This window comes from Neovison vison, chromosome 13, assembly GCF_020171115.1.
Source record: "Neovison vison isolate M4711 chromosome 13, ASM_NN_V1, whole genome shotgun sequence".
Classification (NCBI taxonomy): Eukaryota; Metazoa; Chordata; class Mammalia; order Carnivora; family Mustelidae; genus Neogale; species Neogale vison.
In genome coordinates, this window is record NC_058103.1 from 104,859,875 (window position 1) to 104,885,353 (window position 25,479).

The following is a 25,479-nucleotide window of genomic DNA, read 5'->3' on the forward strand; positions in this document are numbered from 1 at the left end:
AAGGTGTGGCGAGTGCTCCCATTTAGATGCCAACTGGGAGGGCTTCTCTGAGGAGGTGACACTTGATCGGAGCAGAGGCAGAGGGAAGAAAAGCAGTGTGGGGTAAGATGAAGAAACACTGAGACAACGCAAAGAGAGAAAGGGAAAAGAGGAGGAAAGGCTCGATGCGATCGACGCTCCGGCATCCGGCGTCGACTGCTAAGGTCTGCGCGCGGTACCGCCCCCTCCCTTCTATCTAGTCCCCTCCCCTCGCCGCGCCTCCCCCGCCCGCCGGCCTGCGAGAGCTCTGAGGCTGCCGGCTCTCGGTGGACGCCATGTACCGGCTCCTGTCAGCCTTGACGGCCCGGGCCGCGACCCCCGGGGGTTGGGCCTGGGGCTGCGGAAGGCGCGGAGCCCACCAGCGCGCCGGGCTGCCGCCGCTCGGCCCCGGCTGGGTCGGTGGCCTCGGGCTGGGGCTGGGGCTGGCACTCGGGGTGAAGCTGGCGGGCGGGCTGAGGGGCGCGGCCCCCGCGCAGTCCCCGGCGGCCCCCGACCCCGAGGGATCGCCCCAGGCCGAACCGCTGCCGCCACAGGAGCAGCCCCTCGCTTCGTGGTCTGCACAGACCCCGATGCCGCCCCCATCCCGGCGCTTCGCCAGAGCCATCGACAGCAGCCGCGACCTGCTGCACCGGATCAAGGTGCGGAGACGCGGGCGTAGGCGGCCGGGAAACCGGCGCTCCACCGCCCGCGACCCCTCGGAATGAAGCCCCTTGGTGATCATCTCCCGGGCCCGAGCGGACCCCATCCCAGGCGGTGGGATGCCCGCGGCCGGCTTCCGAGAAGGACTTCCCGTTCCCTGGCTCCCCGGCCGCGGTCAGAAGCTCCTGCGGGTTGCCCGAGTCGGGGCGGAGGTCACACCGCCCGCCCGGGGAACCTCCCCTTCGCCCTCAGTGCAGACCAGGCACGCCCCTCACCGTTAGAGCCGGGGCTGGCGAAGCCGAGGTGGGCGGGACCCGGGCCGAGGGGCAGGGCCCTGACGGAGGGGCGGGGCCTCGGGAAGGCCCCGGAGCCGCTCGGGGTGCGCTGTGCGAGGCGTTTCGGCTTGTGTTTGAACTGTGTCCTTTCCCCTTCACTTTTAGGATGAGGTGGGCGCCCCCGGCATAGTGGTTGGAGTCTCTGTAGATGGAAAAGAAGTCTGGTCGGAAGGTGGGCTCAGAAAACCGTTACTTACTGGCTTGTTTTGTGCCAGCTGATGAATGAAATTTTGATTTCATGAAGTGAAATTTACTGCTAGGAGTAGATCCCATGAAATGTTCAGTTTTCATAAAGCCGTACTTATTGTAGACAAAACATGTCTAACAGTAAAGAATCGGGCTTTCTCACAGTCTTAAATGTGACTCTTGAAGTCTTAAAAATGGCTTGTTTCTAAGGCTGGATTTATTGTTCTGAAACTTGTATATAGAGCAATTTGTTACCTGCATATTTGTAGGTAACTCTTTCTTCTGGATAAAACGTCAGAAGTTTGTTTTCTTTTTTAATTAACAGTTTCATTAACAGGTTATTGAGTCCCCTATTCTGTAAAATCCACTGTACCAAGAACTAGGGCCATTCATGATTCCTTGTCTAAAGGAGTTTACGATCTCCTTTATTACTTTTTTTTTTCTTTTTTCTTTTCTTTTTTTTTTTTTTAGCCGGGCAGAGGTGTTAGCTATTTTTTTCGAACCAAAAGCTAGATCATTTTATGATAATTTTATCAAAGCGTATTTTATAATTTGATTTACTTACCTATTGCACATAAATTGGTCCAACTGGTCATCCCAGGTTTTTAGGAACCCTACTTTTAGGAAGTGTTTCAGACATCATGTAAAGGAATTAGTACTTTAGAAGTTTTAAGAGCAATAATGTTTTGAATTTAAAGAAAAATGGTTCTTCCCCCAAGTATAGCCTAGTCAGCATACCCAATTTATGGGAAATGCTGTAATCAAAAATTACATAAATGTCAGCTTTATGGGTGAGGGCTTTTTTTCCCTGCAAATATTTTTCAGCATAATCTATATTTATAGTTTAAAAACAATTATTATATATCTTTTCATTCTTTTTAGATCTCAGGTCTTATCGCTTAGATTTTCACACTTTCAGCCTCCAGAAGATGAAACCAGACTTTTAAAAAAAAGTCTCCAGGAGCTTTGAATTACTAGTACTTTTTTTTTTCTGGTTTGCAGCTGAGGTAAACTGATGGTTACCAAGATTGGGTTTGCAGGACACCTTTTCACATTACCTTTTATTGGGCGGTTATTTTAAGGAATCTAGTGGAAACTCAAGAATCAAAGTAAATATAACCTGAAGAACAATGATGTTTTCTTTAAAGAACATAGAATAACTTATGTTAAATGTGGGATGACTAAATTGTCTAGATAAACTAAGAAAAATTAATATCTGAACCAGATGGAAAATTACTATTGTGCACAGAGTGCAATTTCAATTTAGTTATAAGATCAAGTTGTTAGGCTTACTGTTGCCAGCCTTACTAAGACTTTCACCCACTCTTAATTAGCTTATAAAAGTGAAGTATCTTTTCCTTTAGATAAATACATGGGTTGTTCTAAGATATAATTATTTCAGTTTTTGAGGACTCCTTTGACCATGAAGCCTGTTATTAGTGAATTTTTGCTTTTCTTTTTCTAAAGGCTTAGGTTATGCTGATGTTGAGAACCGTGTACCATGCAAGCCAGAGACCGTTATGAGAATTGCCAGTATCAGCAAAAGCCTCACCATGGTTGCTCTTGCCAAACTTTGGGAAGCTGGGAAACTGGATCTTGATATGCCAGTACAACATTATGTTCCTGAATTCCCAGAAAAAGAATATGAAGGTGAAAAGGTAATGAAACTCACAGTTCATTTTACTAATCACATGTTAAATTGTTTAAAAGGTTTCATAAGATTCTTTGGTTTGTTTTTAACTATTGTTAATGGATTAAAGGGGTTTCTTAATTCAAGTGATAATCTATTGGGTATTTTTCTGAAACTTAAAGTTGAAGATGTGTATATTACATGTTTTTCAGTAACAGTTTAAAATGGAAAATATTACTGAGGCATTATTCCAAGGCCACTAATTTCTTATTTTTTTAAAGATTTTATTAACTTATTTGAAAAAGAGAGGGAAAGAGAACAAAAACAGGGAGAGATGGGGAGAGGGAGAAGCAGTCTCCCAGCTGAGCAGAGAGCCTGACGTGGGGCTCCATCCAGGGACTTGAGGATCGTGACCGAAGCCAAAGACAGACAATTAACCCACTGAGCCACCCAGGCGCCCCTGCTAACTTTTTATTTTACAGTTTAATATTGTAATTGAATTTCCATGTTTTTATGATTAGGTTTCTGTCACAACAAGATTACTGATTTCCCATTTAAGTGGAATTCGTCATTATGAAAAGGACATGAAAAAGGTGAAAGAAGAGAAAGCTTACAAAGCCTTGAAGATGATGAAAGGGACAGTAGAATCTGACCAAGAAAAAGAGTTCAAAGAAAAAGGAGGCAAATGCAATGAAAAGAATGACTTTGTTAAAGCTAAGATAGAGCAAGATACTGATGCCAAAGGCCGGAACTTAAAACCTGGCAAGAAAAAGAATGATTTTGAACAAGGCGAATTGTATTTGAAAGAAAAGTTTGAGAATTCAATTGAATCACTAAGATTATTTAAAAATGACCCTTTGTTCTTTAAACCTGGTGAGTGTTAATTCTTTCTCTTAACAAAGTCATCATTACTGAAGTATTAATTTTCAGAAAATCTGAAATGATCCCATCCTGAGGGCATTGGATGTGGTTGATGGTTGTAGCATGGGTTTTGTTGTCAGCCCAGTGTGTGCCTTAGTGTCTAATTCTTGACGAAGCCTAGCATCCAGGTAGCTAGTTGTTTAGAGCCTCAAATTCATTTAGTGGATTTTTCTGGATCAAGCTATTTGTGGAAAATTATGGAGAAATGTAATAATTGTTCTTCAAATAAAATCTGGACCAAAGAGGGCATGATAAAATATTGCTAATATGTCAGTATTTAGTTAGTGATCAATTTAGTATTTAAATTTCTCGGCTGATTTTGTGCCTTCGTTCCTTAAACAAATTGGTTTTCGTCAACTAATTTTATTTCCCAAAAAAATGATCTATAAAAATAATTTTTTAAATGTATTTTTTGATACAATGCCTACCAAAACCACTTAATGTCTTTCAATTTACCATAGATCTATGTACTTGTATTCCTTTTTTTTTTTTTTTTTTTTAAGATTTTATGTTTTGTTTTGTTTTGTTTGACAGAGACAAAACGAGAGAGGGAACCCAAGCAGGGGGAGTGGGAGAGGGAGAACAGACTTCCCTGCAGAGCAGAGAGCCCGATGTGGGGCTCCATCCCAGGACCCTGGAATCATGACCTGAGCCAAAGGCAGATACTTAATGACTGAGCCACCCAGAGGCCCCTCCATTTTCATTTTAAAAGTTGTTTTTTATACCATGAATAGATACAGATATAATTAAAAAGAGCAAAGAAATATATTTATGGATTTTGTCTTAAAATATAAGGTTCCAGTTATTAGTACAGATCATACACTCTATGTTTCTAGAATCCCAAATGATACAAAGGCATTTATTTGAAACAGTAGCTGTATTTGAGTATGTATTTGTATTTTAATATTTATTTGAAATTGTTTTTATACTTACATATACTTTATTAAAATAGGAATGTGCACAACTAATTTATGCCTTGAACAATGAGTTTAAGATATAAAAGAACAAATCATCAACTCAAGAAATCAAATTTGCTTTTCTTTCCTTTCCTGTTTTAGTACCTTTTTGAAGGATTTTAATTTAGTTTTGAGATAGGATTGATTTGCTTATTTCATTATCATGGAAAGGAGTAGAGTCATATTCTGATCATCATTAAATCATGGAATAAGCAGGATCATTGCAAAGTTGACTAAATTTGTTACTATATCATCCATGATCTATTTCTGAATGCTGAAGTAAAAACATAAAGGTATATCAGTTTTCAGTGGGAAATATTTTACATGTTTTTAAATAATAATGAACCATTTTCTTTTCTTCCCCCCTTTGCAATGATGTCTCAAGGTAGTCAGTTTTTGTATTCAACTTTTGGCTATACCCTACTGGCAGCCATAGTAGAAAGAGCTTCAGGATATAAATATTTGGACTATATGCAGAAAATATTCCATGACTTGGATATGCTGACAACTGTGCAGGAAGAAAATGAGCCAGTGATTTACAATAGAGCAAGGTAAATGATACGTTTGGTGTGTCTCACTATATCACATTTTAACACTGTGCTGTTAATTAAAAGTCAGACTTTCATTGTCTCCATTCCAAAAATCATACTCACCACATTTTGAGAGCTTTTCTACATGTCTGTTTTTCCATCTATAAAGTAAGGGAAATTGAATGTATTTGCTGCAGAGTATTCCAGGATCCTTGGATGAGAGACAGCAATAATAATTTAAACTCATGCATAATTAAACCAAAATTGCTCCTATCATGTGTGTTTATCTATAATTTGCTCTCCCATCATCCCTTTTTTAATGTTGTAACAATATTTTGTTTATCTGTTACTATTTTTAACTTTTTAAAATTTTGAAATGATTTAACACTTAAAGATAAATTATAAAACTAAATACAAAGAATTCCCATATACCCTTCACCCAGAATCCCCAAATGTTATCCTTTTACCACATTTGCTTTATCTGTTATTTTTTTCTCAACCATTTGGAAATAAGTTGCAGACAGACCTTTCACCCATAAATAATTAAATATGTGTTTTTTTTTTTAAAAAAAGGACATTCAGGAAACTAATATCAGCACAGTACTTATATCAATTCTATAGACCCTATTCAAATTTTGCCAGTTCTTCCACTAATGTCCTTTATAGCAAAAGAAAAGGGAGAGAAAAAAAATTTCTGCTTCAGGATGTAGTCCAGGATCATACATTACATTTTGTTGTCATGTCTCTCAGAAGTCACATGAAGTCGTTTTGTCCCATTATTGGTGGTGGTGATTTAATTGCTTTGTTGAAGTGGTACCTGCTGGGTTTTCTCCCTGTAAAAGTTTAAGTCGTGTCTTTGAAATATATCAAATTAAATTTGATTATAATTTTTTCTAAATTATGATTTGTAAAAGGGGCTTTGGGAGAGAATTTTGAGACTAATGACTACTGTGAGTTTTATGGCTATGTTTTCCATTTTACTCATTATTATTTGGTTCACTAGAAAGGTAAGGTTTTTAACAAATCAACTGTTACTTTTACTTTGCATATTTTTCTTAGTACATGCTTTGCAGATGGCTTAATGGTACTTGAAATAGATGAAATTGTGGGATTATTTTAGCTTTATCTTATCCCTATATTAGGTTTGTTCAGTCTTCTGTTATATTTAGTTAAATTACCATTTTTAAATTACGAGTATATTTAAAAGGATTAAATATGCATTGCAAATCAGCCTGAAGGAGGTTTTTTTGGACTTAAAAGAAATTAGGTTAGCAGCAAGCAATGAATTTTAATTTTAAAATGGCCTGTAGTTCTCAACCACTTCAATTAGTGTTTATTATTTTGGGATCCAACATTACATTGTACTGGAAAGCATAAGAAAAACTGACAAATACTGGAGATTGCCAATTGAGTATAAAAAAAAATTCTTTAGTAAAGATGGTGTGGATGCATGATTTTTTTTAAATCTTTTTTTTTTAGATTTTTATATTCCATTGTCATACAACATATTATTTTTTTTAAGACCTTATTTATTTATTTGACAGACAGATCACAAGTAGGCAGAGAGGCAGGCAGAAAGAGGTGGGGGAAGCAGGCTCCCTGCTGAGCAGAGAGCCTGATTCGGGGCTCCATCCCAGAACCCTGGGATCATGACCTGAGCCGAAGGCAGAGGCTTTAACCCACTGAGCCCCCCAGGTGCCCCAGGATGCATGATTTTATTTTGATTTAAATCTAGGTGTTTGATAATGAATGCCTACACTTATATGTAAGGGAGAGAAGAACATTAGGTGTCATCACTGAGCTGTTTTCTAAACTGAAAATTAAGACTCTTTGAATGTACAGAACTGCAAAGCAGTTTGCTTTTTTCCTAATGAGTAATTTATGACTTGCAAAAACATCAAAATATGGCATATAATGGTGAGTTAATTTCATTCTATTGCCCATTCTTTAAAGAAAAAAAAAAAGACAGTGGGTTTTCTTTTCTTTTGTTAAAGCTTCCTATCAGCTCTGAGTTTGTTAGATTTGGAAGTATCGAATGGTGCTAAAGGGGTAGTTGATTCATATTAGTTATATTAAATGGGCTGCTGAAAAGGGCACTAAAAAAAGAAAGAATGTTACCTGTGAAAATGGTCTGTCCACTCACTTCATCTTTATTTTACTTGATGCAGTATCTACTTGGGACTCTAAAACTCTACTTTCATTCTTTTTTTGTTAATAATTATTTTAAAAGAACTTAAAGGCACCAGCTTTTTAAGGGAGTTCAGGGAGTAAAAGGAAACTTCAAAGACAAGTATTTAAAAAAAAAAAACTTGAAGTAAAGCTTAGTAAATGCATATGTTTCTATTCGTTTATGTTTGTCATTTTGCAGGAAATAAAATTTCCAGCAAAAGTTTGCAGCTTTGTTAGTGTTTACTCACTCCTTCATAATAATTATAAATTAAATATATTTATATTATCCTAACCTAGGCTTTTTAGAGTTATTGTAACCCAAGAGTAAATACTTAGCATCTTTTTGCTCCTGTGTGTGTGTGTGTGTGTGTGTTCAAAACAATCAGTCCTAGTGTCTGTCACCTTTTTAAGATATTTCCCTAGAATTCTACCCCAAAATACTACTTATATTTCTTTGGCCAGAATTTTAGCAACAGGCCACACTTAGATGTAAGAGATACAGAGAAATTAGTTTTTAGCAGGGTACATTGTCCTGAATAAAACTGGAACTTTCTTAAATGGAAGACTAGGAATATTGACTTAGTATACACAAATAGATACATTGATTCTATATAACAAGTATGTTCTGTATAGGCAAGTAAACTAAAATAACCCTTGAAGCAAATGCCCATGGGGGAGTGGACTGATTGTTCTTGACACTGAAAGACATTCTGTTGATAGGGGAATACTTAATCGATGCATTAGCTTATTTTTAGACTCTGTTCATATTCCCTGATTTTAGCACAATACTTGCAACAAAAAATCTCTTTTATAATTGGATGGGATCAAAAGCAAATACAATGGATATTTTCTGAAGTGTTTGCTGTATTTTGGCACTATAGATATGGTCTTTACTTTCTATTATTACCTTTGTGATTATTATTATTATTTTTATTTGTGAAAGTGTTTTCTAAAATTAAGCATTTTTTAAAGGATTTTATTTATTTGACAGAGAGAGAGTGCAAAAGCAGGGGGAGTGGGAGAAGCAGGCTTCCACTGAATAGGGAGCCTGATGGGGGCTTGATCTCAGGACCATTGAATCATGACCCAAGCTGAACACAGATGCTTAACCAACTGAGCCACCCAGGCATCCTAAGCACTGTTTTTCATGAAGCTCTTTTCTATGCCATTAGCTGATAGACTCTATAGTAATAGGTTTCAAATGTTAATGCTAAATGTTAAATTGGGATTGGTTTTTATTATATGCATTTTAAATTCTGTGGGTTTTTAAACTTCTCATAACAATAAAACAGAAACCAGTACGTAATTATTACTGAAGGCATTTAAGAAGCATTGCAGAAATAAGAGTATTCTGAATTTCTAAGTTTGTAGTTGTAGGTATCTGTAGTTATTCAGTGCTCTAGTGCAGAATCTAGAGATTCTTAAATAAATAAGAGGCTCTTTGTTATCTGGCAGTTTTGCAGTTACAGAGATGTCTCAGTAACTTACTCAAGAACTTGTGTCTATATTGCATCCTTTTTACGGCAGAAATTCCTTAACAATTTGAAATAGTAAACTTATCTTTTAGTTGAACAAAATTATTTCCATGAAAAGCCATTAATTGTCCTCTGTGAAAAGGAATCAAGAGATTAAAGCCTAGAATTTGTTTACTTAAAAGTATAGAGTTCTAGAATTCTCCACATTTTTATACCTTAAGGGAAGAATGACTAAGAATCCTGATTTCCAGCCTTGATATAAGAGGTTTGGAATGCTTTATTGTTAAAGTTACACAAAGCTGATTATCACTAAAAATATACAGGTAGTTAGTTCTCTCCTAGTTTGCAGGCTCAGAGTTCACTGTAAGAAATATATTTGTCAACAAGAAAATGTATTTTTATTATGTGGTTTCTTTTCAATTTAGTTGGCTGGAATTAGAAGTATAATCAGAATGGAGCACCTGGGTGGCTCAGTCAGTAAGCTCCCAACACTTGATTTTGGTTCAGGTCGTGATCTCAGGGTTGTAAGATTGAGCCCATCATAGGGCTGTGTATTGGGCATATAGCCTGCTGAAGATTCGCTCTCCCTCTCAAAAAAAAAAAGTGTAATCAGAGTTCAGGAAGAAAGTAATGAGGACCTAAAATATAAGAGAGGTCATAGGAAAGAAGGAAAGGGAAAAGGTAAGTCACAAAGCGAAGATTAAATAATAGGATTTAGTATCCTGATGGATATGAGAGTTGAGGGCAAGAGAGACAACAAAGGTTGTAATTTTTTTTTTTAATTTTATTTACGTATTGCCAGAGGGAGGGAGAGACAGAGCATAAACAGAGGGAGCAGCAGGCTGAGGGAGAAGCTTGCTTCCTGCTGAGCAAGGAGCCCAATGTGGGACCAGATCCCAGGACCTGGGATCATGACCCGAGCCAAAGGCAAACACTTAACCAACTGAGCCACCCAGGTGCCCCTCAACCAAGGTTTTAAATAATGGAGAGGAGAAGTAAGAGAAGAACATTTGGAAGAGATTAGTTTTAGACATGTTTGTTTTGAGGGGTGCCTGGATGGCTTAGTTAGTTGGGCCTCTGACTCTGTCTCAGCTCAGGTCTTGATCTTGGGGTCATGAGTCCAAGCCTCCCAGCATGGAGCTTTGAGAAACGAGAAGAGCACACACATTAAGTCATTGGTTTTTGGTTGTTTTTTTTTTTTTTTTTAAGATTTTATTTATTTATTTGACAGAGATCACAAGTAGGCAGAGAGACAGGCAGAGGGAGAGGGAGGAAGCAGGCTCGCCTCTGAGCAGGGAGCCTGATGCAGGGCTCCATCCCAGGACCCTGAGATCATGACCTGAGTCGAAGGCAGAGGCTTTAACCCACTGAGCCACACAGGGGCCCCTTAGTCATTGGTTTTCATGAGGGCATATTTAGATTCTCTGTGGGCTTTTTTTTTTTTTTTTTTTTTAATCTTCAAAGCACATGCCTTTGGCCACCCTTGGTTCACCCAGTATTATGACTTGGACTTTTAGGGGACATGGAAGATTCTTGAAGAAAGAAAGGAGTAAGTTTTCAAATTATATATGCCCATAGACCTCTGAAGTTACGAATTTTGAGGGAAGGGTACATGTTGAGAGAGGAGGCCCACAGGTGATTCTGAAAGACAACTGTCCTGCCCTTCTCCAAAACCAGATTTGAGAATTACTAATGTTAGTAGGGAATCTGATTGGGAAGAAAGGTTGTGGTACTAATGCAGACCTAAAGTTTTCTCTGTAGAAGGGAAGACCTGGGCACATGGGGCTGCAGTGATTAGGGGGATGTAGGAAATCATAGGTTTGAGATCTAGAAGAGAGAGCTCAGAGCTGCAGACTAGCCAAGATTGGGTATCAAGGAAGTGCTGGTTAACAGTGCTGCAGGAGGCAAATAGGATATCGACTATACAAGAGAATTAGAAGAACCTTGAAAATCCAGAAGAAAGCTGTTTAGTGATGGTGGGCCAGAAGCCAGATTTTAAGGAGTTGAATAGGACTAGAGAGGGTAAGTGCCTGGAAAACAGAAGGTCTGAGCTGTTCTGTATAGTTTGGCAGTAAATGATGAGGGAGAAAGGACTGGCAGCTGGAAGCTATAACAAGGATAAAAAGATAAAAGTTGTTTTTCCTGGGACACCTGGGTGGCTCAGTTGATTAAGCTGCTGTCTTCAGCTCAGGTCCTGATCCCAGGATCCTAGGATTGAGTCCCACATCGGGCTCCTTGCTCAGTGGGGAGCCTGCTTCTCTCTCTACCTCTACCTGCCACCCTGCCTGCTTGTGTTCTCTCTCTTTCCCTGACAAACAAAGAAATAAATAAATTTTTTATAAAAAGTTGTTTTTCCCTTAGGATACAGAAAACAGAGCATTTTTTAAACTGAAATGAAGGAGTCAAAGTCAAAGCTTCTAGCATGGCACAGAAAGTCCTTTGTGACCTGTCCCCTCTCCACTCTTCCAGCATCACCTTCTACCACTTACCCCACAAGCTCTCTGCTATAGCCAAATGGAACTGCTTTGCTCCCCAGCTTGGCCTTTGTAATCAGCTGTTTGAACAAGGCTCACTCTCACTAGCGCTCAGGACTCCTCCCATCCATCTTGGTAGTCACCCTACAACCTGTTCCTTGAAATGTGGTCCAGGCTCCAACAGTATTGACATTACCTGGGAGCTTGTTAAAATTGCAGAATTTTGTGATTCCCAGACCAACTAAATCAGAATCTTCATTTTAACAGGATCCCCAGGTGATTCATATAGTGCTTTGAGTTTAGAACTGTATGACAAGTCTCATAGTGCCTTGAAAGCGGCTACAGAGTATTTTATACCTCCTTTAGTCTCTCCAGTGCCTTGCAAGTTGTCTCCATTAACTATTTGGCCAACAAATGATGCTTTCATGTATTGAATATTTTTTGTTTTTTTTTTTTAATTTTTTAAAAAAAATTTATTTACTTAAGAGAGAGAGCACAAGCTTGGGGAGAGGCAAAGGGAGAGGGCAAAGGGACTCCCCACTGAGTGCAGAACCTGCCACCACTGGGCTTGATCCCAGGACCCTAAAATCATGACCTGAACTGAAGTCAGATGCTTGCACCAGGCACCCCTAAACATGTTTAATGAGCACTTAGTGGGTGGCAGGTACTGTTCTAGGTAGGGGAATCATCAAGGAGCAATACTGGTAAGCTCCAGCCCTTATGACTCTTACATTCTATGGGAAGAGACAAACATGTAGACTAAGAATTTCAGATACTGATATGAAGAAAATAAAACAAAGCAATGTTATATTGAGTAATAGGAGAGAATGTAGGGGATCTATTTAAAATACATTTTAGACATGACTGATAAGGAAATCTAAATTGCCTTGTTGCAAATACAGAAATAAGTCTGACATAAAAAGAAGAAAGGCAAGATGTTTTAAGTGATGAGAACATAGAAGTAAGTAGGGGCTAAATTGCATTGGACAGTGACTCTCAATGCCATTAGAACCCCCCCCACCTTATTTGAACAAGTATTTTATACCTCCTTTAGTTTCCTGAAATGATCTATATGGTTATATGATCTATAACCTATACTCACTACTCCTTTTTTTTTTTTTCTTTTTTAGAGATTTTGTTTGACAGGGAACACAAGCAGGGGTGTAGGAGAGGGAATAGTAGGCTTCCCACTGAGCAGGAAGCCTGATGTGGGGCTCAATCCCAGGACCCTGGGATAATGACCTGAGCCAAAGGCCAATGCTCAATGACTGAGCCACCCAGGCGCCCCCATATACTCACTACTCTTAACTAAAATAAAAAATAAGGGGCATCAGGGTGGCTTAGTCAGTTAAGCGTCTGCCTTCAGCTCAGGTCATGATCGCAGGGTCCTGGAATCAAGCCCTATTCCCTGCTTAGCAGGGAGTCTGCTTCTCCTTCTCCCTTTGCCTCCTGCTCATGCTCTGTCTCTGTATCTTACTTTCTCTGTAAAATAAATAAATAAAACCATTTTTAAAAATATGTAAAATAAATAAAAGAAATATAATTTATAATTATAGATATTTTTATATATAAGGTTTACTCACAACATTAGAAGACATGATAAAGTCAGATACAACCTAAGACATAAAAGCATCATAAATGTAACAACTGTAAATGCAGACCAATATGGGTGTGTCATATTGGTGCCTTTGGTGGCTACCTCTGGCTAAAGCTGTGAGCGAAATCCAGTGCAGTCTTTCTTCGGTTTTCACCATGGTTACTTTCAAGAAAGTTAATGTAGAATAAAAATGTCCAAAGACTACTTTGTGTTTATAAATAAAATGGAAAGCGTTCTAATCTCAGCTCATTATAAACAGAGACTTACTTAAATGATTACCGGTAGGATAATTGAAGGTCTTCCACCATAAGGGAGAATATACACTACTGTGTGGGACTTTTCCACACATCATAGGACATTAGGACCCTTGAGCCCCCCGCCCACTAAATGTTAGTAAGAGCTTTCTAGTAATTGTGACATCTAAAAAAAAGGCCTCCAAAAATTTCCCTTAAGGAGTTGGTACTGCTTCTGTTGAGGACTGTTGATTGTATTGTAGGCCATCATAAGAAGTTCAGGTTTTGTAATTACACTGGTAATCATTGGAAGGTTTCAAACAGATGGAAGAAGGGTAAGACAAAAATCTCAGGCTTCCACATGGAGAATGGACTGGAAGGAGATAAAATAATCTATGAAGTATAACTGGCGAAACAAGGTTGTATAGGCAAAAAGGCAGTCAGGGATTCAGGTAGTAGAATTCGTCATAAAAACAATGGGAAATTTTCTTAAGTGACTGGAGAGAAGGAAAAAAGAATGCATGATAATGTAAATGCATTTTATTTTTTTTCTTTAAAGATTTTTCTTTATTTATTCGACAGACTGAGATCACAAGCAGGCAGAGAGGCAGGCAGAGAGAGAGGAGGAAGCAGGCTCCCCACTGTGCAGAGAGCCTTATGCCGGGCTCCATCCCAGGACCCTGAGATCATGAACTGAGCCGAAGGCAGAGGCCCAACCCACTGAGCCACCCAGGCACCCCCATAAATGCATTTTAAGATAAAGTTGGGAGTTTGAGACCATCTAAGTTGTCTAAAGTACTCTGGAATCTTCACAGTAAAAAAAGGATATAGTCCTCTGCCGGCTGGCCAGAGGTGGGGCTGAGGACTGGAAGAGATTGGGACTAGCTGTTGTGAGGAATAACCAGGAAAAGAATGAGATTTGGTAGCAGCAGTGAAGACCCTTACCAAGTGTGAATCGATACCAATTTGATGTGAATATCTGCAGCTTTTCTCCCCAGATAAAGAACCAAAGAAAGGGGTACATAGATTTATTCAGGATTGGCAGATTGGTGTACTGTCAGGTTGGGTTGGAAGAGTGGGGAACCCAAAGGTGCTAGTGAGACCACAGCTGAAACTGTTCAGGCTAGAACAGAAAGTTCAGTGAAATTAGGAACTAGAAGACCTAGGAAATTGGGAAGAGTTAAGAGGAATAGATGGGGGTCACAATGAGGGCACAGAGCAGGCTCAGTTGGGAGAGTTGGCTGGATTGGATAACCTTAGTTCTAGGAAGAAATGTCTGAGTTTGAGACCTTACCCATACAGTGGGTGAAAGTGGTGGTGAGATTCAGTCTGACAGTGCTTACGAACAGCCATGGTGGGATGAAGAGGAAGATCCTTACGGATGGGACAGCACTCTGAAAACCTCAGGACACATTTTATTAAGAATCTTGAAAGAAAGGATTCTCTTAAGCTACATTTCATTTTTGGTTTAATTATTTTGTGATTTCATTTACATAATACTAGAATAGACACCTTATGAAGTCAGGCAGTTTGTCTCTCTTGTTTAACATTTTATTCCAGCATTTCAAGCAGTGCCTCCCACACAGGAAGTGCTCTACCAGTAATTGTCGAATGCATGAGTAAGTAACAGCTGTTCTTTATTAGGTAGCTACCAGAAATATGTAACGTGATTGATACATGCTTTCCCATCTCTGCAAAGAAGATATTTTTGTCACCGCTTCCCAAATTAGGATGCGGAAGCAGAGAGGCAGCAGACCACCTGGGTTCAAATCCAGGTCTGCCACTTACAAGCTGTGTAGTTTGGGACAAGTTATTTCTACGTCTGTGCCTTAGTTTTCTATCTGTGAAATAGGAATTATAGTGGTACCTACCTCTGAACCTTGTTAGAAGAATACATTAGTTCATACTGATACAGTTCTTAAAACAATGTCTGGCACGGAGTAAGAATTTTCAAGTGTTAATCAGATAAAACCAGCATATTTTACTAGCTAGTAAGGGTATGCTGGGGTTCAAACAGGTTTGCAAGCTCCAGCTTCTCTCAGTACACCAAGAAAGTCCCACATCACATCATGACACATCGTATTCCTATGGCATTTTTAACCAGGAGGTATAGTTTCCTTATAAATATTAATCTTAAGCGTCTCGGTGTGTACTCTTTTCGTTATAAAACTCACATGCAACATATGAGCCCAAGGACTATAAATATCTACCAGACAGTAGTGTTTCCGCATATGCACCAGACAAATGTATCATATGTAATATTAATTCATTTTTATAGGTATTGAAAGTTTGATACACTCAAAATGGGCAAGCCATGCCAGTAGATAAAAAAAAAAACAACCGCTTTCTATGCTTTAATTACTCAATTATCCATGTTTTATTAGAATCTGAATCAGACTGAAAATGAATATTTTCTCAGAATGTATAATCAGTACATTGAAACAACCAGTCTCATGTACATATCTTCCTACTCGTCCTATGTAAAGTCCATAATAGACTATTAAGTTTTTAATGACCATTCTTATTTCATTTTAGATTTTATGTTTACAATAAAAAGAGACGTCTTGTCAACACACCATACGTGGATAACTCCTATAAATGGGCTGGTGGTGGATTTCTGTCTACAGTGGGTGACCTTCTGAAATTTGGGAATGCAATGCTGTATGGTTACCAAGTTGGGCTCTTTAAGAACTCCCATGAAAATCTTTTACCCGGATATCTCAAGCCAGAAACAATGGTTATGATTTGGACACCAGTCCCTAACACAGAGATGTCCTGGGATAAAGAGGGTAAATACGCAATGGCGTGGGGCGTTGTGGAAAAGAAGCAAACGTATGGTTCTTGTAGAAAGCAGCGGCATTACGCCTCACACACCGGAGGTGCGGTGGGCGCCAGCAGTGTCCTGCTGGTCCTTCCCGAAGAACTGGATGCGGAACCTATAAATAATAAGGTTCCCCCAAGAGGAATAGTCGTTTCTATCATATGTAACATGCAGTCTGTTGGCCTCAATAGCACTGCTTTAAAGATTGCTCTGGAATTTGATAAAGACAGAGCTGACGTATCTTAACAGGTGCAAAAGGAACTGTTTTGTTCTTGTTCTTGCTGTTGTTCAAATCCCAAAATACATGAGATTTTTAAAAATAGATTTGTAATAGAGTATAATTGAATGCAGAGAATTATGTACTTCTAATTGCTTAATTTTGTAATTGTCTTTTATTGTAGGATTAGTTCTTTATACTCAGGGAAGTAACTATATTATTTTTACTTTTCAAAAAAAGTGTTAATTCTTGAAATAAAATATTCTGATAAAAATAGATTTTTTGAATGTGTAATATTAAGAAAATCTCATTCAACAGGGAACTTTAAATATTACTATTTTAATATGACAGCAGAAAAAAGTTAATGAGAAATGTATATTAGTTATGTATTGCAGCTTCAAAGAACAAAAAATTATCTCATGGTTTCCAAGGCTCAGTAGCTTGACTAGGTGAATCTGATACCATTCTCTAATGAGGTTGCAGACAAGATGTTGTGATCGTCTAAAGGCTTCTCTGAAACTGGAGGACATGCTTCTAAAATGGCTTACTCACTTGACTGGTGGCAAGTATCAGTCCTCTGGCTTGTGAGTAGCAAGAGGTCTCAGTTTCCCTCCATGTGGGCCTATCTGTAGGACTGCTTCAGTACCTCGGTGTCACGTTAATTGGCTTTTCCCAGAGCGAGTGATTCAAGAGACATTGAGAAAGTGAGGGAAGCCAGGAAGGAGAGCCATGAGCCAGGAAGAAGCCAATGTTTTTGATAACCTAGCCTCAGAGATTATATACCATCACATTTGCTGCATTCTCTAGCTTTCAAGATAACAATCTTGGAGGGATTACACAGGGTATGAATATCAGGAGGTGGGGATCATTGGGGGTCATCTACCATGGTCTGACCTCTGGTCCCTAATGATTAATGTCCTTCCTACCTCCCAAGTTTTCCAGAAATTTCATTCCATTATAGTATCAGCTCAAAACTATCACGGAAGTCTAGGTGTAGATGAGGTTCCTGGGGGTAGTTCCGTAAGTATAGTTCCTCTTTATCTGAAGACCTGTGAACTAAAGACAAGTTACCTGCTCCCACATGGGCAATATACAGCAGGCAGCATACAATGGCACAACATAATGCAGTTACTGCTATGGACCCTATGGTGGGAAATGGAAGACACATTCTTGCAATTCTGAAATCCAACCAAACACAGGTTGGCAGCTCCTTGATTGGTAGTCAGGGCCTGGGGATAATTCTTGGCTCTTGAGCTATATTCTCTGGCTCACAGTTCTACCCTCTGACTTATTATATTTTTTCATGAAAGGTAGCAGGTGTTTGTAGCTGAGTGGTTTTCCCAGCCTGCTTTCTGCTTATATAAATTTGGAGGTTCAAAGGCCTCTTTTTTTTTAATTTTTTTAAAGATTTTTATTTATTTATTTGATAGATAGAGAGAGATCACAAGTAGGCAAAGAGGCAGGCAGAGAGAGAGGGGGAAACAGGCTCCCTGCTGAGCAGAGAGCCCGATGTGGGGCTCGATCCCAGGACCCTGAGATCATGACCTGAGCTGAAGGCAGAGGCCTAAACCACTGAGCCACCCAGGCGCCCCTCAAAGGCCTCTTTTGTATTCTGTCTCTCCTTTCAGTTTGAGTAGTGTTCCTGCCCATACAATTTGTTTAAACTTGGTAAGTATCCTAGATCCCATTGGGGTCCATGTTAGTAAACAAAAGGCATACCACCAAATGTCTTCAAAGAAGGCCCTTCTGTAACTTAGGATTCTGCTAAGACAATTGGAGAAAAAAAAAATGTTGTTTCTAATAAACCCTGTTGTTTATATAGCTCTCTGAGACATCGTCTTGGTTCTTTTCAGCAGTCAAATGATTTTAGTCAGACCCTCGGTTTCATTTAAATTTTTTTTAATATTTATTTATTTTACAGAGAGAAAGCGTGTGTGAGTACAGGGAAGGGCAGTGGGAGAGAGAAGCTTAAGCAGCCTCCTCACTGAGCTTGGAGCCCAACGTGGGGCTGATCTCACCGCCCTGAGATCATGACCTGAGCCAAAACAAAGAGTCAGATGTTTAACCAACTGTGCCACCCAAGCACCCCTTCAGCTTCATTTTAGAAAATGTTTTCCTGGAAGTGCCCTCAATTTTATCTTTGCCATGAAGCCATTTTAGTTTCATTCACCATCCAGAGATTCTGGGAATTTTCTAAATCATCCAGTATTATTTTTGTCTAGTAGTCCTTCCTTTAGCTTATATCTCTCATGTATTTTGATATAAGCAGTAGGAAGAAGCTAGGAGACACATTCAACACTGGACATCTCAGCTGGATCACCCAGTTCATTGGGCACAAGTTTTAGTTTTCCTGTCCCTGCAGGCAACAGTGTTGCTAAACTTTCTAACACTACAAAATTCCTTTTCCTCCAATTTCCAGTATGATCTTCCTTACTCTCATTTAAGTCCATACCTGCAGCCTCTGGAAAGGCCATCACACTTCTGAACAGTTTCTTCAAGGCTCCTGGGGCTTTCACTAAGACTTCAAAAGACTTCAACTTCCAACCACTGCTCTGTTCCAAAACCACTCCCATATTTTAGGTTTTGGTTAGAACCTCACTCTACTTCCAGGTAACAAATCTGTAATGTAAAAAATACATATTTCAGATATAATTCAAAACTCATATACCTTAAAGTGTACAACTCAGTAGTTTTTAGTATAGCCACAAGGTGTGTATCCATCCAAAAAGAACCAATCTTCTACCCATTAGTCTTGCTTCCTGTTCCTTTCTCCTTCAAGACTCTGAAAACCACCAGCCTACTTTCTGTCTCTTTGGATTTGCCTATTATGGACATTTTGTATCAACAGAATCCTACAATATGTGGCCCTTTGTGTCTGGATTCTTTCATTTGGTATAGTGTGCATCAGTAATCTATTGTGTAACAAATTATCCCATCTCACAATTTCTGTGTTTCATAAATTTGGAAGCAGCTTAGCTGAATTGCTCTAGCTCAAGGTCTCTCCAAGATTTGCAGACAGAGTGTCAGTCATCTAAAGGCTGGAAGATCTTATTTTAATATGGTTCACCCAAGGGCTATAGGTAAGAGGCCTCCATTGCTGGCTTAATGACTGTCCTATAACTTCCCCCAAATTGAGTAATTGAAGAGAGAACAAGGCAAATATCACAATGTCTTCTGTAATTTAGCCTTGAAAGTCATACACCATCACTTACATGAAATTCTTGTGATCACACAGACCTGCGCTGATTCAGTGTACGAGACTGGCTTCACAGATGGTTCGCTAGAGTGTTGACATCTGAGGAAATTTTGTTGTAACAGCCTTGGATGAGTGTAGTGGAGATTACACTGATTTCAGGAAAATTCAAGAAGAAACCAAAGTTTTTCTACACTCTACTAAAGGAGGGGTTTTCTATATTTCTGAACCCTAAACCTATTCTTCATTTTCTGCTTTGATCTATTAAGGTAGATGGATGGGCAATTCTGAGTTGGTTGAAGTGTAGAGAAAGCAGCTCCCTAAAACAGATCTGCTTCATCTCCTCTGATTTCTTTCTGGCTTCTGATCTCTATGTCTTCTATTTGTATTTGTCAAAGTTTCCCATCTGTGCCATTTTTTTTTATTAAAGATTTTATTTATTTATTTGACAGAGATCTCAAGTAGTGGAGAGGCAGGCAGAGAGAGAGAAAGAGAGAGAGGAGGAAGCAGGCTCCCCACTGAGCAGAGAGCCTGATGCAGGGCTCCATCCCAGAACCCTGAGATCATGACCTTAGCCAAAGGCAGAGGCCTCAACCCACTGAACCACCCAAGCACCCCTCATCTGTGCCATTTTTGATAATCATAAAAAGGTCATTCCTCTCTTTAATCTATTAGATTAAATTTAATATTTAAATTTTAAAATATATTTTGACTAAAAGCAAATAGAGTTACAATTTTAAAAATGTTTCTGATAGTGAAAGAACCATGGTTCTAATTTGATCATGTGATATCAGTATAAGCTTTGAACTTTCGTGCAGACCACAGAGTGAACTGCTTGGAAGCTCCAGAGAGGGGATCTTTAAATTGGGAGAAAAGGATAAGGCAAGAGCATGATCTAGGTGTTGGGGAGAAGTGCACTGTGACTAAATTATAGGTGTGGGAGAGTCCACAGAGTGTGAAGATCCCCATGAATTTAGTGAATGTGTATTATGAACAAGGCACTTGCCTTCATTGTTTTTCATCTTTTTTAGGATTCTTGAAGCTCTGAGAAGAGATGGGAACTTTTTCAGAAAATGAGATGATATGCAAATGTCAGGGATTTACAGACCCTAGATTAGGAATTCCTGTTTCAGGTATTTCTGCTGTGATAACTTCTTTTCTCACTTAATATTTTGAGAAATTGTATTGATAAATTCACGTATCTCTCCAAGTAGTGTCTCGGTGTGGCTGATCCTTAATATTAGGGGAAAGAACTTGGCACAAGTTTCTTGTGTTTGGATTTTGGGGGGGGGGGTGTTTTGTTTTGTTTTTTTACCCCTGTAATTTACAAGTTGCCAAGGCTGTCATTAGCTACAAAATGATTTGCTTTACCTTCCTTTATCAGACTGTTCTTTTATTTTGTGAAATTAAAAAGAAAATGCCAGAAAACACAAAAGATTCACATGGCAGATGCTCAATATAGTCTCAATACCCTAAAATGTTAACATTTAGTTACATTTCTTCATTAAAAAATATTTATAACATAAGAGATAAAGCTTAAGACCCCTTTCACTGCCACCCAAAGTTCCAGTCCCTTTTGCCTTTTAGGCAACAGCTATCAGGAGTTGGCATATACCCTTCCAATTCCCTGTTTAATTCTCTCATAGCCATTTATGTATCCATATCTAATAATAGTATTAATTTGTATTATTTACAGCCATACAAATAGCATCATAGTATACATGCTTTCTACATTCCCTTTTTAAATTTAACATTATTTTGTGGTCTGGTCAGTGTATTTTAGCTGCTATAAAATACTACGTTTATGACTATTTCATACTGTTTTCTTATTGACAATTTTTTTAAATAGGCATTGCTGTAAGGAACATCCTTTTTTTGGTTGAACCATATGAAATTGTTTTTTTAGGTCAAAAATATTTGAATAGGGACAATTTTTTGTGGTTGAACATAATTCTGTTGTTGTATGCCAACAGTAACTTTTAATTTTGGACTATACGGTGAATGGGAAATGGTACCTGATTGTTTCTACTTGCATTTACCTATTGGTAAATTTAGACTGTTTTCATATGCTCATTAGCCATTTTGATTTCTTCTAATGTAGATTTCCCACCTATATTCTGTGCTCATCTGGAATAGGGGAAATGAATACAGCATTTTTTTAAGTATTTATTGTGGACATGTTAATGGATCAGGAAATGAGTAACCTCGAAGTTCTCCCAAAGTGTGGTAGTTTTCCAATGGCCATAAATTCCCCTTGTTCCATTGAGTGTACTCCTTTGTAATGTGGCTTTACCTTTCTTCTGAGCCAAAGATGGAATCTGTTTCTCTATTCTCTTCAACCTAGGCTGGCCTTGTAACTTGCTTTGACCTATAGAGGAAATGATGGAAATGGTGGAAATGATGTTGTGTAAGTTCTAGACGTAGTCTTTAAGAGCCCTTCCAGCTTCCAGCTTCTCCCCTGAGAATACTGCCCCAAAACCTTGTAAAAAAAAAAAAAAGCCAGATTAGTTTACTGGGGCATGGGAGGCCACACAAAGGAGAACCAAGATGCCCTAGCTGACAGCCAGCACCCACTGCCAGACCTGTGACTAAAGCTGTGTAGAGCTTACAGTCCAGTAAGCCTCTTGCTCAATGAGGCTGCTTGAGTGAGCCCAAGTGAGACCAACCCACAGAATCATGAGAAAAAGTAAATCACCATTAGTTTAAGTCATTAAATCTGGGGGTGGCTTGCTTTGTAGCAGTAGGTAACGTAACTGTGCTCACAAGTATCTGGTTGGCTCAGTTGGTAGAGTGTGTGACTCTTGGTCTCAGTGATGTGAGCTTGAGCCCCATGTTGAGTGTAGAAACTACTTAAAAGTAAAATCTCTTTTATAAAATAATTGTGTGGTAGCGAGATGGGTAAATAATTTGGGAGAGAAAAAGAGAACTTGGAAGTACTTGATTTTTAATGGTATCCTTTTTTATTTAAAAAACATTATTAACAAAGTGCTTATTATGTGTTACACATTGTGCTAAGCACTTTGTATATTATCTAATTTTATCTTCAAAACAACCATATTAAGTAGAAGTTATTCTTTATGATTTTATTTATTTATTTGAGAGGGAGAGAGAGAACAAGAAGGGGAAGGTCAGAGGGAGAAGTAGACTCTCTGCCCAGCAGGGAGCCCGAAGCAGACTCAATCCTGGGACTCTAGGGTCATGACCTGAGCTGAAGGCAGTCACTTAAGCAACTGAGCTACCCAGGCGCCCAAGTAGAAATTATTCTTACCTTGCTGGAGGTCATACAACCATTAGCCATTGGAATGGATTAAAGAATGAATAACCTCATATTTTCAGAATCTGTTTTCAAATCTGGGATAGCATTTTAAACTTTGGTTTTCTGTGATAGGCAGAACAGTGGCCCCCTACAGATGTCCTAATCCCCACAACCTGTGAATAGGTTACCTTACTTAGCAAAAGGGACACTGCAGATGTCATTAAAGTGAAGATCCTGGATAGGGAGATTGTCCTGGATTTTCTGGGTAAGCCCAATGTAATCACAAGCATCCTTGTAAGAGGAAAGTAGAGGTACCTGGGTGGCTTAGTTGGTTGGGCATCTGACTGTATTTTGGCTCAGGTCGTGATCTCAAGGTCCTGGGGTTGACCCCCAAGTCAGGCTCTTTGCTGAGTGGGGAGTCTGAAGGATTTCTCGCCCTCTTCCTCTGCCCCTCCCCCTGCTCACACGTGCAATCTCTCTCTCTAAAATAAGCAAATCTTTAAAAAAAAATAATAGGAGGAAGATAGAGTCCGAAGAGATGTGAAGACACTAGAGGTAGGACGATGTGGTCCACAGACCAAGGGATGCAGGCAGCTTCTATAAACTGAGAAAGAAAGGAAATAGATCTTCTCCTAGAGCCCCCAGAAGGAGCATAGCCACACCAACACCTTGATTTTTAGCCATTTTGGACTTAAAAAAAGAGAAAAATCATATATATGTGTTGTATCTAGAATATGTAAGAATTCTTTTTTTTTTGAATATGTAAGAATTCTTACGGTTCAATAAAACAACCCTATTAAAAATGGGCAAAGGATCTGAGTAGACATTTCTCCAGAGAAGAAATATGAATAGCCAGTAAGCACATAAAAAGATAATCAACATAATTAATCATCAGGGAAAGGACAATAAAAATCAAAGTGAAATAGCTCTTCACCCATACCAAAATGGTTATGATCCAAAAGACTGACAAGACCAACTGTTGGTAGGGGGGCGCCTGGGTGGCTCAGTGGGTTAAGCCTCTATCTTCCGCTCGGGTCGTGATTTCAGGGTCCTGGGATCGAACCCCGCATTGGGCTCTCTGCTCAGCAGGAAGCCTGCTTCTCCCTCTCTCTCTGCCTGCCTCTCTGCATACTTGTGACCTCTGTCAAAAAAAAAAAAAAAAAAAAACTGTTGGTGACGAAGTGGAAAAATTGTAACCCTTGTGTATTACTAGTCAGAATGTAAGATGGTGCAGCCTCTTTGGAAAATAGGCAATTCCTCAAAAAGTTAAACACAGGATTATTATAACCTAGCAATTCTACTTCTAGGTGTATTACCCAAGAGAATTTAAAATATGTCTACATAAAAAAGTGTTTGGGGGTGCCTGGGTGGCTCAGTGGATTAAGACTGTGCCTTCAGCTCAGGTCATTATCTCAGGACCCTGGGATTGAGCCCCACATCAGGCTCTCTGCTCAGCAGGGAGCCTGTTTCCCCTTCTCTCTCTCTGTCTCTCTGCCTACTTGTGATCTGTGTGTCAAATAAATTTTTAAAAAGTTTTTTTTAAAAAAAGTGTACATACATGTCTGAAGTAGCCAGAAAGTGAAAACTCACTGTCCATCAACTGACGGGTAAATAAAATGTATATTCTTACGAGATATTATTCAGTCATAAAAAGGAATGAAGTGTGATGGCCATCTTAAATATTATGCTAAGTCAAAGAAGCCAGACACAAAAGGACATGTATTACATGACCCCATTTACATAAAATGTCCAGAATAGGCAAACTGATGGAGACAGAAAGCCTATTAGTGGTTGCTAGGAGCTGGGAAGAGGAAAGGGGAGAGAATGCTAATGAATATGGAGTCTCCTTATGAAGTAATGAAAACAGTCTGGGATTATAGTAGTGATGGTTTATACAACCTGTGAATATACTAAAAAACCACTGCATTTTACATTGTAAAAGGTTGAATTTTATGACACCTACATTATATGAAGAAGAACAAGAGCAGGAATAAGAACAAGATCAAGAACAAGAAGAATCTTTACTGATGATTTCCAGGAACACCAGGTAAGAAAACCATTTGTCACCTGATCTGGCCAGAAGCCAAGAATTCCATTTTCATTTTCAGTTACCTTAATGTAACCGGATTTTCTACTTATAGAGATAGAAGTTTTCCTTTAAAAAGATGTTTACACCTGGGGTGCCTGGCTGGCTTTGCTGGTGGGGCATGTGACTCTTGATCTAAGGGTTTTAAGTTCAAACCTCATGTTAGGCACTGATTACTTAAAAACTTAAAAAAAAATGTTTATATTAAAAAACCAAGTCAATATAAATAATAGTATTAAAGAAAAACAATCAGTAAATAACAAAGTATGTGGCAGATTTTGAAGTTTGTAAGTCCTTGTGTACTATTATTTTTCAAGCCCAGTAATACTGTTTAGATTAATAATGGAAAAAAGCTCAATACACCATTCACTTTCCAGTGCCAAGTATCTCTGTAACTTAATCCTTAGCTATGTTCTTCCAAGTGCAATCCTTTCAGTAACCTTTCCAAGGAAATTTTCAGGTTATTTGCCCTCTAAATTAGTAATCACAAGTTTTGCTCCTTTCCATATCCATAGCCTGCCATCCCCACTGGTTCTTCTTGCGGCCAAGGTTTCTAAACTATGCAAGCTAAAGTGAGTTGGGGCACCATAGCAAAAACACTAATACTTGATACCTTTTGTATACGACACCTAATTCCAGTCCCAGGTAGTTCTGTTACATTATATGGTACCACGTTCCTTTTGATGATGTCATATCTTTGTGAAGCTGGGTTTGGGGACATT

The 25,479-nt window shown here is 39.1% G+C and overlaps 1 protein-coding gene across 2 annotated transcripts; it reads left to right on the forward strand.

Annotated features, from left to right (window-relative positions):
• The first annotated feature begins 314 nt into the window (after positions 1-314).
• On the forward strand, positions 315-16,498 carry LACTB (lactamase beta). 2 transcript variants are annotated; one of them, XM_044229485.1, is made up of 6 exons: positions 315-677; positions 1,119-1,185; positions 2,667-2,857; positions 3,351-3,702; positions 5,092-5,257; positions 15,720-16,498. In XM_044229485.1, the coding sequence occupies exons 1-6, from the start codon at positions 315-317 to the stop codon at positions 16,249-16,251; spliced, it is 1,671 nt and encodes a 556-aa protein (XP_044085420.1). In that variant the 3' UTR covers positions 16,252-16,498. The 2 variants fall into 2 exon arrangements, with proteins under 2 accessions (XP_044085420.1, XP_044085421.1); XM_044229486.1 differs by lacking the exon at positions 15,720-16,498 and having other exon boundaries at positions 5,096-5,236.
• The last annotated feature ends 8,981 nt before the right edge of the window (positions 16,499-25,479 follow it).

Bases quoted from the DNA above. Each gene is read 5' to 3' on its own strand.
- LACTB (XM_044229485.1), top strand. From the start codon at position 315: ATGTACCGGCTCCTGTCAGCCTTGACGGCCCGGGCCGCGACCCCCGGG. The intron at 1,186-2,666 runs GTGGGCTCAGAA...CTTTTTCTAAAG, and splicing joins AAAAGAAGTCTGGTCGGAAG to GCTTAGGTTATGCTGATGTT. The intron at 5,258-15,719 runs GTAAATGATACG...ATTTCATTTTAG, and splicing joins GTGATTTACAATAGAGCAAG to ATTTTATGTTTACAATAAAA.